The sequence below is a fragment of the Dipteris shenzhenensis genome, chromosome 18, assembly GCF_047967505.1.
Source record: "Dipteris shenzhenensis isolate YYH24624 ecotype China chromosome 18, Dip_SZ_1.0, whole genome shotgun sequence".
Lineage (NCBI taxonomy): Eukaryota > Viridiplantae > Streptophyta > Polypodiopsida > Gleicheniales > Dipteridaceae > Dipteris > Dipteris shenzhenensis.
In genome coordinates this window covers 13038506-13051602 of record NC_141613.1, presented here as the reverse complement: position 1 = coordinate 13051602, position 13097 = coordinate 13038506, and the positions used below count along the sequence as shown (strand labels likewise).

General features: G+C 43.8%; 1 protein-coding gene across 1 annotated transcript in view; it reads right to left on the bottom strand.

Moving 5' to 3' along the window:
- The window catches only part of EGY1 (Peptidase M50 family protein), a 48051-nt gene that overhangs the window by 28572 nt on the left and 6382 nt on the right, over positions 1-13097 (bottom strand). The window contains exons 2-4 of the mRNA XM_087389871.1: positions 1265-1723; positions 985-1125; positions 429-530 (exon numbers count right to left, since the gene is read on the bottom strand). Of these exons, the coding sequence (XP_087245997.1) occupies positions 429-530; positions 985-1125; positions 1265-1723 (702 nt within the window). The remainder of the gene's footprint in view (positions 1-428; positions 531-984; positions 1126-1264; positions 1724-13097) is intronic.

Genomic DNA, 13097 nt, shown 5'->3' with positions numbered 1-13097 from the left:
TCAACGCTGACACCGAAAACTTTTCTAGATTAATGGGTGGACAATTCCTTATTTATTACAAAAGTCTGGACTTTTGAGGTGCTGCAAATTGAAGCCTACAGGATGGTTCCCTGCAGTAAAAATCAGTAGTTATTGCATTCCACACACTTTTGACACTTTTATCTTGATGGAACTTGTATATCTGTCACAGTACTAGTTCATAATTTATGAGCTAGTAATTCTTGCTTTGCACACAAAGTCATGGAAGACTTCAACACTGCAGAGTTTATAGCTCACAAGTATAACCATTCATGTGACTTATCAACTGTTGACAGCAGATATTGTTTCCTTTCACAGGCACTGCTGATGTGTGCAAGCATTTTACTCGCTTTACTATAATCATTTATATGAAAGCGTGCCCACTAACTAAAGTATTCCAATTTAAATACCTGAGTAATTGCTCCAAAACTTCCCAGTGTTATATTGGGAATGAAGTAGGGGATCCCCAGCTTTACTTTCTTTGGAGATGCAGCAAGAAAATGTCCTACCTCCTGGTGAAAAAATTGCAAAATTTATGGTAAAGAAACATAATATGAATCTAATGAACCAAGAAGCCTCATGCTTCTGAAATATAAGCAAAAAAGCAATCAACTTTGAACATTGTACTTAAACTACCTGTACAAGCAACCAACCAAAGAAAGTATCATCTCATCATTGTTCATCATGCAGAATTAAGAGCCCAGAAAAATAAGTAATTTGATTATCTATAAAAGTTCATTCAGGCTTATGTCCTTGATATCTGTTATGCAGAGATGCATGAAAGCTCAGAAGTAGTACGATGTTCATTTCAATTGATTACATCCTGTGTTATCTATACAGAGCTGCACGCACAAAGATGGTGGTGTTCCAGGGTGAAAAAAGTGCGCAGCTGCAACAGAGTGCAACTGACATGTCTTATTCATATGTGCACACATGCAATTGTCTAGGCAAAGCAGGAAGGCTGACATGGAAGAGCTGTATGCCAAGAACACCATATGCAAGAGGTAATGCAGCTTCCACATATGGAACCAATGTCTGTACATCTGGAGGTTCCACAACCTCTGGATTTGTAAAATACCGGACCACCTCTGGTGGTAGCTTTGTAAGCTGCACACAAAGAGTACCTTTTACGGTTCCATTTGACAAAGATAAAATTTGCATCAAAACTACCAAAAGGCCCAAAGCAATATCAGATCTGCATAAAGCCAAGAAGCCAAACCCAACACAGGATACAGGAAGTGGCTACCTGTGATGCAATCCCGAGCTCAAGACAAGAGCCAGCTGTAATAACAAATAGCACAAAAGCAATCACAAACTGCCACAATGTTGTTGACTTTGGTTCAGAAACCTCCTTTCGCAGCAACACAAAGCTGACCCGTGGTCCACCTCGTGCATCTAATTCCTCAGAGTTTGGCTCCTCAACCATAAACAAATTATATTTTGAGCCAGTCAATTCTCGCAATTGAAGCTGAAGCTTTGCAAAAACCTCTTCCCGTTTGCCTCTTAGGTTACCTAAAAAAAGTACTCCTGCACCCAAATCCCCAAAAGGCTCCTGCCCTGTCACCCAGAAAGTAGTGTACCCAAATAATCTTTCTTTCAACAGCTTTACATCTGCAGGGTCTACTTTCTCAGGCCCAAGCAGCTCCAACAGTTTAAAAGCATCCACCTGTAAATTAATAGGTTCTGGCAGAGAGCTATGGTCTGACTGCACACAAACAAAAACCACATCAGAAAGCATTCTTCATTCACCTTGCATTCATCCGCCATCTCTCTCCCACCTTGCATGTAGGTCGAAAATAGAAACAAGTACTCTCACGAAGGCGCTCTTCCCCATTGGAGGGCCAATCAGCATTCAAATTCTAATTGCATTGCACACATTTGCATTCTTGAAAAGTCTAGTTCTTCACAAAGCTCTAGTTCCTTTCCATGCACGTGGTTGGTTGGCTGACATTTGGAGAGACACTTGACAGTTTGAAGTGGCTTTTGGTTGGTGGCGGTGGTTCCAGTCTCTTCTTGACACCTACAAAGCTGTAACAATGGCGGTTGAGTCTCTCTTTTTCAGCCTACGCAAGACCGCTCGTTCTGGATTGAATAGCTCACAAGAGTCAACTCTCAATCTAGTCTTGGTATGTTGTGAAGCAAGTCTGCCTTGCTCCCGGCTCCATAGTAGAGTCATTTGTGTCAATACTTTTATGAGCAACAAACACAATCGTCAGTTTGATATAAAGGTTTTATTCGTGTCTTCTCCTACATCGCAACTCTTTCTAGTCACTTGATTCTCAAAAGTGAATTATTGCAATCCATATTTTGTGCTTAGATAATTTAAGAGTGTTGAGATAGTTCAAAGTTAACAGGATCCTAGCCGACCTGCCCTTGTAGGGGCCCAACTAGAAAAGCAAGCCGAGCCCTTTTCTGGAACCAAATGAGCTCCCTCGACCTACTGATCTATATTTCAAGACTGACTGACCCTTTCTTATGCATGACCCCAGGCAGCTGATGGTAAGCATGCTAGACTGTCATGTTAGACTGCCCTCTACAAACAAGTAAGAATTAATGCACGCGCACACATGAATTGCTGCAAACTGAAATCCCTACACTGGCTAGAATGAAAGCATACAGCTAGAGAATGGATGAGTTGAACTGCAAACACACGATGAGCCCCAAACATAGCAAAACCCTCACTGACGAGGAAGAAGCTTCCCAGTGGCTTCTCATAAAAGCCAGGGCTTCAGCCCCATCTATGTGGCACATTGACATAGTGTGCAAATCAGAATGCATCAAACACACACACGCTAAATGCAATACTTGCATCTGATTGGATGCCCTAGGGTGAGTCAGATGTTGAGTGAATGTCGGTATAACATGTGGCAAGGTCACAAAAGATAAACCAATGGAATGGTGCCATGTGGCAGCCATTCCCTTTCATCCATGATGGATGTATGCCCTCATTATCATACTTAAACAAATTATTGTTTACTAAAATACCCAGTGGAGTCTCTTGGGCAAACCCAGTGCTCACTAAAATACGTCAAATAAACAAAAGAGAAAGAAAACAAGAAAGGAAGAAGAAAGGAAGAAGGTGACTAAGCAAAAATAAACAAGCAAGTCAAGAAACAAAATCTTCCAAAAAAAAACAGGAATAAAATCAATCTCTCTCTCTCTCTCTCTCCCTCTTATTTAAAACATAACAAGCTAAATGGACCCTTTACACTTAAGTATCGCTTCCTACAAAGAGGCAAAATTACAATCCTAACTTAGAAAGCACAAGCATACTCAATCAAACTCTCTTTTGAAACTAAAAGAAAACGGGCTATTCAGCTCCCCGCTTTTTGTTTTCAGCTTATGTTCAATCATTCTAAACATACCTAAGGCCAATACACCATAGATAAAAGACTTCATATTTAAGATTGTGCGTACTTTTTTAATTATTTTCCTTGGATTATACCTCTTGTGTAAAAGTAAAGTGATCAAATTACTACAATGAGTGATAAAAGACTCCTTAGTTGTACAAAGGCGGGAAAATCTATGGAATTGGGAAGAAATGACTCCATATTTTGCCAAATCAGAAACATTTGAGTCAATGCGCGGGATTTTTATAAGTGTAAACCACTACGTTCAAGTTGTTCAGGTTTATCATATATATCAACCTCTAATCCTATGGTAGATTGAGAAAGTCTAAGATCTAAGAAAACACAAGAATCCCCTCTTGAAGTGCAGTTCAGTTCACAAGAGGCACGAGGATAGATTCCTTCTCCAAAAGCACAAGTGTCTTTGTACATAAAATCTTGAAAGTCAGGAACATCTGGTACAAATAAATCATCTATAAAACATCTAACTTGGCTAAGCTTATGTAAAATGCTAGGGCAGGTAAATTCAGGATTATCCTCACATGAGGGCTCCTATACACTTGGAAATATGACCACTATCTTTAAATTCTGTATGTACTCTTCTTGAATGCCATGTACTGAAACCGGCCTTCAATAAATTAAAGGGCAGTAAAACTAACAATTAACCAGTCAACATTGTTACACTAACAATTCAGGAAAAGTATTACCAATAGACTGGGAGCTAGAGTGCCCCTGCACCAAGACGAAGACAAAGATTGGCCCAAAACCTTGGTGCCCCTTCCGGTATTTCTTTACTTAAGTGAGAGGCCCTGAAATTCAGGCTACATAAAGGATACATTCCTTCATACAACTGGGGCATTCCACATCCCAGTGGGCAACCACATACCCTGCATAGTCTTTATTGTTCACTGCTCTCACTAAACCTGGCAATCAGCATCCATGTCTATTCCATATTGCTTGCACTCAGCCTGGAACTGATACTAGCAGCCCCCTCAGCCACTCAGTTCCCCACAGTTGTCACTAGTGCCCAATTAGCCAACTATTTGCTCAAAGCAGAAAAAGAAAGCATACAAGAGCTTTCTCCACTGTCCAATACTGCCATGACCAATAGTCTCTCACCCTATTGACAGCATACATCATGAGACATCAACTTGATTTCCATAAGAGAACTGGCATTACAACACAGCAAACACTATGGCAGTCACACCTGTACCATCCCTCTCGGGGTTCCAGGGATACTTCCCATTCCAAGCATGGATTCCCGACCACAGCCTACTCAGCAACGAGGCTGTACTCAAGATGTGCCATCTGCCTGGCAACCACTGCCTGCATGTAACCCATCTCTTAAAGAAACCAAAGCATAATCTCTAATGAAAGTGGCCTCCATCAAGCATAGCTAAAGAGCATCCATTTCAGTTCCAAAAGGCTTACACTCAGCCTGAGATTGTTTCTAGCAGCCAAGACTTGGTCACACAATCCCCTGCAAATGCCTCAAGTGCTCACTTGTACACCCACTGGCTCACTTGGGATTCCTTGCATAGCATAGGCAGCTCATAAAGGAGCAAGGCACCCCATGTGCTCAGCCCGCTCTCCAAGAAAGCTCACAGCATTTGAGTCCAGCCCAAGCCCAAAAGCTCAGCTCAAGCTCCAAGCACATTCAATGCTGGACCTTGTTTTGTCCAATCCTTGACAGAAGGCATCCTTTACTGACCAACAATGGCACTCAGCTTGAAACTATGTCTAGCAACCATTCACCAGCCAAAGAGAAGAGAGACTTGGCCCATACACGAGCCCAAGCACACATGAACAAGCTGCCTCTCGAATGTTGGCACATAGCAATTGATCATACAGTCAATCTCCCCGCTGTACACCCTCCGTACACAGCTGTACATAAACACTCCGTACTTCATTTGTACGGCAGCCATACACAGCCAATCTGTGTACAATCGTACAGTAGCGGCACATAATCAATGGGTGCCTCCGTTGTACGATGCCCTTGTAGGAAATAGGAGAGTGAGAGAGCAAGAGAGCTGAACGCAAGTTTGCAATAGATGAAGTAACTGAATACAAGAAGAGGAAAAGGTTTTGTCTAAGTGACAAAACCTTATCCTTCACTAACCATAGTTAGTGAACTAACTGTGGTTAGGGGGGAAAACCTCTGAGGAGGGAAAAGTGCCCCTAACCTACTTATTACATTACATTGGTCACTACTAGAATATAATAATAATTCTAACACCCCCCTGCAGTGCCAATGTCATGTACAAGGAACTTGTGTCTGAACTCCACAGGCATGTGGGCATATGCAACACAACCAAAAACTTTGAAATGGTCCACTGAAGGCTTTCTCCCATGCCATGCCTCATAGGGAGTGATTGTCTTCAAAGCCTTTGTAGGAGCCCGATTTAAAATATAGTTGGCACACATGAGGCCTTCCAATTAAAACCTGTGAGGCAACTTCTTACTTGTGAGCATGCATCTATCCATTTCCATGGCGATGCGATTCTTCCGCTCAGCTTTGCCATTCTGTTGAGGTGTAAGCCTCACTATAAGCTGATGCATGATGCCTTTTTCTTTCAAAAATGTCTCGAATTCATGAGACATATACTCCCCCCCTCAATCTGTTCGAAGTGTTTGCACCTTGAGTCCTATCTCATTCTCAATCATAGCCACAAAGTGTTTGAAATGCATAAACACTTCTAATTTTGCCTTGAGACCATAGACCCAAGTGTAGTTGATAAAGTCATCTATGAATGTCACAAAATAGAGATAACCCCCAGAAGGTGTCCTCATGGGACCGCAGACATCACTGTGAATAAGCTGTAATTTTCGTGTAGCTTTCACTGCACCATCCTTTTTGAAGGGAAGTCTATGCATTTTGCCAAGAATGCACCCTTCACATGCATGAGGAGGAGGCGACTCCAAAGGAGACAATGCATCAACCATATCATGCCTCTGAAGTGTCATTAAGCTGCCATAGCTCATGTGCCCATACCTGGCATGCCATAACTCCGCATTCTGCATCGCAAAAGTGAAAGTGCTAACTGATAATGCAAGATGGGATCTTTTCTCATATAGATCAAGCTGAAAAAGACCCCGATACAACGTGCCTGACAACATCAAAGCATAGTCATTCTCTTTGTCTCTGATTGCACACTTGTCATCATCAAAAATAACTTGAAATCCTCCTCTATTGAGGGAGGACACTGAAAGCAAATTCTTCTTTATCCCTGGCACATAGAGAACATCTGAAATTCTGAAATCTGTGCCATCAGTGGATGTGAGAAAATTGTCTCCCACTCCACACACTGAATAAGAAGAATTATTCGCACAAGTTACCTTTTTCTTGGTGGGTGAAGAATGCAAAGTTACAAACAAACTCTTCTTGGAAGTGATGTGCTTTTACCACTGTCAAAATACCAAGTATGAAGTGTCTCATCAACGCTAAAAGAGCATTCATCCTTTGAAGGATCATAACTGCAAGTCAAGAAAGCGTGTGGGTCATCATCATTAGTGGCTGTAATATCAGAACTACCCACTGAAAAATCTGTAGTGCATGACAGAATGGCATAGTGCTCTTCAACAAAGTTGGCTGCAACATCTCCTCCATCATGAGAATGTGGAACTGATGCATCTGACACAGCCATACCGGAATTCCTTTTCTTCTCTTTGGCTATCCACTTCTTGCACTCTCCAATATAATGACCTGGCTTCTTGCAATAATGACAGATGCCCTTCTTTTTCTGCTTATTTGTATCACCCTTTGCCTTATAAGAAGGCTATCCAGAATCAGCTTTATGCTGATGTGTGGGCTGATTCGCATGTGACTTCTGCTGTCCTTTACCCTTGGGCTTGAACTTGGAGAGCATAGCATGCTCGTCAGCCCGGGTTGCCATATTTTTGCGAGTTTGTTCCTCCTGCAACAGAAGTCCTACCAACTCGTGAAAGGAGAGAGGATTGCTGCCCCCCCTCAATGACAAATTCAGCGAGGTGTGGAAACCAAGATAGGACTCAGGAAGCTAGTTCAGAGTGGTGGTGATCATCTTTGAATTCGGAATGACTTCATCAATATTCAGCAAGTGTTCCCTCCGGTCCTAAAGCTTTGTGAGGTGAGAATTCATGGAATCTCCCTCCTCCATATGTGTATGGTAAAGTTCTTGCTTCAGAAAGGAAACCCTGGCATCATTTCTTGCTGCAAACATACTCTCTAGTATCTCCCAAGCTGCCATAGATGTCTTGCATGACCGAATATGAGGTATAATGAATCTCTTGACAGAATTACTGAAAGAGCTTGTGCATCTCTAGAGTCCCATCTTTTCTACTCTATTGTGGGAGCTCTTAGAGTGGCTGCTCCAACAACTTGTGCTGCATTTGTACATCTACCCCTACCTCCAGCTGTAGGAGTGACAGGTGTAGTCACTGTATCTGGTCTTGCTTCATCTCCATTGACATAATCCCAAAGATGTCTGCCAACCAAGATATTGTGAACCATGAAACTCCACAAGGAGTAGTTGGTGCCATCCAACTTATCCTCCTATGTGTTGGAAAGGTCACCTCCCCATTTGTAAGCCCCCAAATGAGGAGAGCGTGGGGGAGGGAGACCTGGGCAGGATGTCCCCAAAGAGAGATTACTTGGATGTGTGGATCTGGGACAGATCTGGAGCATTCATGGTTGGCGGGGTATCCCGAGGTACAGAAGCCTACATGGAGAGCTATTGAGCAAGGTTTGTGGGCAGGCACATGGCCTGCGACATGCTCTGCATGTGGCACAATGAAGGCAGGTGTGCAGCAGCAGTGTCGGCCTGTGTAGATAGGCTAATTGGACTGGGTATAGCCAGCCAGACAGGCCTGGTTATGGGCTGGCCAGTGGAATGCCCCCTGCATAAGCAAATAAGGCAGTACCCTGCCCTTTATATAGGGCTAGCAGGCTGGTCGGCTGGCCAATCAAAGTCGGCCAGCACACAGCCCCAAAAGGGCAGCCCACAGCCCCATAAATGGGAAGCTGTGGGGTCGGTTGATGGACAGACAAAGTCGGTCAGTTTTGAGCCCCTTTGGTAGGGCATTTCATATCCAACAGCCAGCAGTTCCAGGGCAGAAAGGAGCAGCAGGAAGCCTACTCTCTGGGCCTATCTACAGGAGACCTTGGCTGTCTTCTAGGGCAGCAAGGTGCTGAGATCATCACTTGCAGCAGCAAACAGCCAGCAGATAGGAGCAGCAAAGGAGCTTCCCTTGGGCCTATGTTCAGAAGGTGAAGGGAGCACAAGGAGCTGCAGACTAAGAGCTGAGAGAGCTGCCCACCTAGGCTGGTGCAAAGACAGCAAGGTGGAAGGGATCTAGACGGATAGTCTACAAACGCTCGAGGTGGAGCACGCGGGCTCGAGTCTAGAGATAGGCGGTAGATAGGAGAAGGACCTTGTGGTAAGATTAGAGGACCACACCATTGGTGGGACTCTAAATCTATCTCTTTTGTATTGTGTCCATAGTTTTGGACGGAAATATATTTTGGTGGTTTCTCTATCTGGCTGGTTCATTGTCTATTGATGAGTCTGCACATCTAATCTATGTGACGCACATTAAGTAAAGAAGTTTGTGATTCCACACCCCACACACACACTGTGTGAGCTCCTGGGCATTACTATAAGTCTTCCGCTGTGTGTACCCTCTGTTGGGTCATTTCTTACACTGTGTGAGAACCCCGAACACTTCATTGGAGTTGTTCTAAGCCATTTTCACCAAATAATCTCAAAAAATACAGGAGACTGACCAAGTGAAATCCCTTCCTGGGATATAAAATGCACAAGTAAAATCTGCAAAGAAAAAATCTGCCCACAGTGACAAATACTGTCACAGCCTGTCAAAGGCTCAGAATGCACTTCAATTATCCTGCAAATGCTCTCCAAAACTGCCAAAAAAACACTGCAAAATTTGCCAATGTCTGCAATGTCACTCAAAATGAGTTCAAAATTGCCTGCAACAGTCCAAAAATGCTTGTACACTGCCAAATTGCATCAGAATGCCAAAAGCCTCAATTTCTTCACGGAAATTGCATCCAAAAGAGGGCAAATTGCTTGAAAGCCCCAAAATGCAAGAAATTGCTGTGTAAAGCCCAAATTTTTGCAAGAAATTGCAAGGGGCAAATTGTCTGAAAGCCTAGATGTTGCAAAATTTGCAGTGCAAAACCAAAAGCCCCAAATTTTGCAAAATGCCTGATGCACAGAATGTGCTCAAATCTGTCCAAAAATCTGCCTAGCCAAACAATGGCTCCTTGCAAAATGCACCTACGTGCATACGCAAACAAAAGAGTCCCAAAATGCACTTTGTGTTTGTCACCTGCAAGAGTAACGTGCAAGTGATTTGTACGGATGCTTGTGTACGGACGGCTGATGCACAACTGTACGGACGACTGACAGTCCATACGATTGTATGACTGATGATTGTACGCGCAACAGAAGCAGGTGGTACGGCGCAGATACCTGTACGGACAGCAAATAGTTGTATGGCCTGTATTACTGAATAGTGCACAGTACGGTCACATGATGCAGGTACGGGCTGCTGCTGTACGGACGTACAGCTACTGCTAACTGACAATACGAAAAGCAGTACAGCTGATGCTGACTGACAGTACAGAAAGCAGTACGGCACTGCAAACTGACAGTATGGAATGCAGTACGGCGCTACAAACTGACAGTACAGAATGCAGTACAGACGACGACACTGATAACTGTTGTACGGACAGATAGTCCATACGTTTTACAAACGGCAGGATCTTGGGCAGGGAGCAAGGGGCTAGGCCAGAAGGATAGGAGCAGGGTCTTGCTGCTCTGATACCAAATGTAGGAAATAGGAGAGTGAGAGAGCAAGAGAGCTGAACATAAGTTTGCAATAGATGAAGTGACTGAATACAAGAAGAGGGAAAGGTTTTGTCTAAGTGACAAAACCTTATCCTTCACTAACCAAGTTAGTGAACTAACTGTGGTTAGGGGGAAAAACCTCTAAGGAAGGAAAAGTGCCCCTAATCTACTTATTACATTACATTGGTCACTGCTAGAATATAATAATAATTCTAACAGCCCTCGCTCAACCGCACGGACTTCCATACGATGTCCGTATTGCTCCGACCGTCCTTCCGTACTCGCATCCGTACACAAACCTCGTCAGTATTCCATACAACATACAGGACCTCTCCATAGGCAGTCGTACGACCAAGCCGTACCCAACCCGTACACACAACTAGCCAACTAGCTCGCCACCCCCTCGCATGATGACCAGCAACCAGCCCACTGTCTCCTTTTGAAATCCTTCTCCTGCCCCATAGCTCATGCTGCCCCCCGTTGCTCGTCGCCTTGCCAAGAGCCTTCCATGGAATTCCTTTCCAAAAACCTTTACATGGGCTAGCCACATGGCAGCCCACGTTTCCATTTCTACCTTGGGCTTTAGTTTCCCCCCAAGCCTTCTATGTGGTCACTCCAATGACCAACTTGAAATGCATTTGCCCCTTGCCTCCTCTATGGGGTCCATTCCAATGGCCTAACCTTGGATCCTTAGGGCTTTTTGCCCCCCCTTGGACCAACCTCCATTTTTACCCCCAAGGCATTAATTGCTAGGGGTTTCTAGCATTCCAAGCAACCTAGGACCTTGCTCCTTGCTTTCCCAAGGTCCTGCCCACATGCAAGCCAACATGCATGCGCTAGAAATCACACCCTCGTGACATGTATCCAATCCAAGTAAATTGTAGAAACTACAGACAACGTGCAAGCCCACATCCTGGACAAAGCATCTGCAACCACATCTTCTTTTCCCTTTCTATACTCAATATCAAAATCATGGACTGCACTAAAGCCAACCATCTCTTTTGCTAAGCTCATAGGTTGGGATGCATAAGGAAAATCTGAGTACTCTATGATTAGTTTTGACTTTGATTTTGCTCCCATACAGTTATATGTAGGATGGCCAATATTTCCTAATCATAAATATGGTAGGTGAGCTATTTGGCATCAAATTTTCTGCTTTCAAAAGCTATCACACCATGCTCTTGCCTTAGAACAACCCCCAAAACTTTGCCATAAGGATCTGCCTCCACAAAGAATTGCCATGAGAAATCAAGGCATACCAACATAGAGGCATGAGTCAATGCAAGTTTCAGGTCTTTAAAACTGATCTACGCTTCTTTTGACCACAAAAAGGCATCCTTCTTAAAGAGGTCCGTAAGAGGAGCTGCCCTCTTTATAAACTTTCGTATAAATTGTTTGTAGGAGACAAGACCCAAAAGACCGCTAAGCTGCACGGGATTTGTGGTTGTGGCCATTCCCTCACGCATTTCACTTGTGTGGGATCCACCCAAGTTCCATCGCTACTCACAATGTGCCCCAAGTATTCAACCTTTTATGCAAGTGCATTTGCTAGCTTTTGCATAGAGTCGATGCAACCTCAAGATTTCCAACGATTGTTTGACATGCTCAATGTGTTCCTGGTTGCTTTTGTTGTAAATGAAGATGTCATCAAGAAAACCAGCACACATTGGAAGACAAGTCACACGTGGCTGCAATACTTTGTTCATGAGCGCCCGAAAGGTGGCCTGTGCATTAGTGAACCCAAATGGCATTCATACAAACCCCTTTCTGCATGACAGGTTGTTTTGTGCTCATCACCCTCTTTCATCCTGATCTCATATCTATATTTGTGGAAAACTGAGCGCCCAACAAATCATCAATCCTAGGAATTGGAAATCTGTTTTTTATAGTGGCCTTGTTGAGATTATTGTAATCAATACGTATGCGGTATGTGCCATCTTACTTTTTCACAAGGAGCACTAGGGAGGCAAAGGGAGAAGTGCTATGAGAAATAAAATTCTTCTCAAGAAACTCCTGCACTCGTCTTGCTACTTCCTCCCCTTCCACTGTAGAAAGACAATATGGAGCCTTGTTGATGGGTTTACTGCCAAGATCCACAACTATTGTATGATGATCATCACTCTTTGGAGGTAACTAACATAGCATATCAATCAATTCCTCACCAGTTCATCAGGATAAGTTTGGATCATCTCCATTGCAGCTCGATGCAGCATTTCAAGTCATCACCTACCTATATCGAGTTAGGGCATATGGGGATTGCACCTCTGGACGCAACAGATTACCATTGCTAGTATTGTCCTCTTCTATGGCACTATCAGCTACAAGTGACTAGAGATGCTGGTTTGCACACACACTGAGGCGGTTTGAGCAACTCTCCACATGGACAAACTTCCTCCCTTCCAGTACAGCATTGATGTGCAGTTCTCCCCACTCCGGTATCGTGAGGTCAACTAGGTCATACGTGAGGATCTTCTACAACTACACACATTCCAAACCTGGTTGGAACCAAATGAGCTTCCAATGAAGCTCAGCTTCTACTGAGATCATTGCCTACATATCTCAGATGAGAGGTTTATTGACCCACCACGATATAAGCGGATTCATCACTGAGGATCTCTATTGGGCAGTTTCCGGGTCTCCACATAGACTCCGTATTGAGAGTGGCCCGGAAGAGGGTTTACCCAAGGAGAGACCCATATGCACCTTATGTGACCTACAGCATTTCATTTTCAGATGCCCACTGTACTATGAGGTTCAGGGGCGCTTCTATTGTCTATTCAGAGTTGTTATCCCACTTCCTCTCTTTTCCATATCAGAGATGCTTGGCCGTGTTAATTCACGAGGCAATCAGATATCGTGAGCGCCTACTTTGATCCCAAAGACG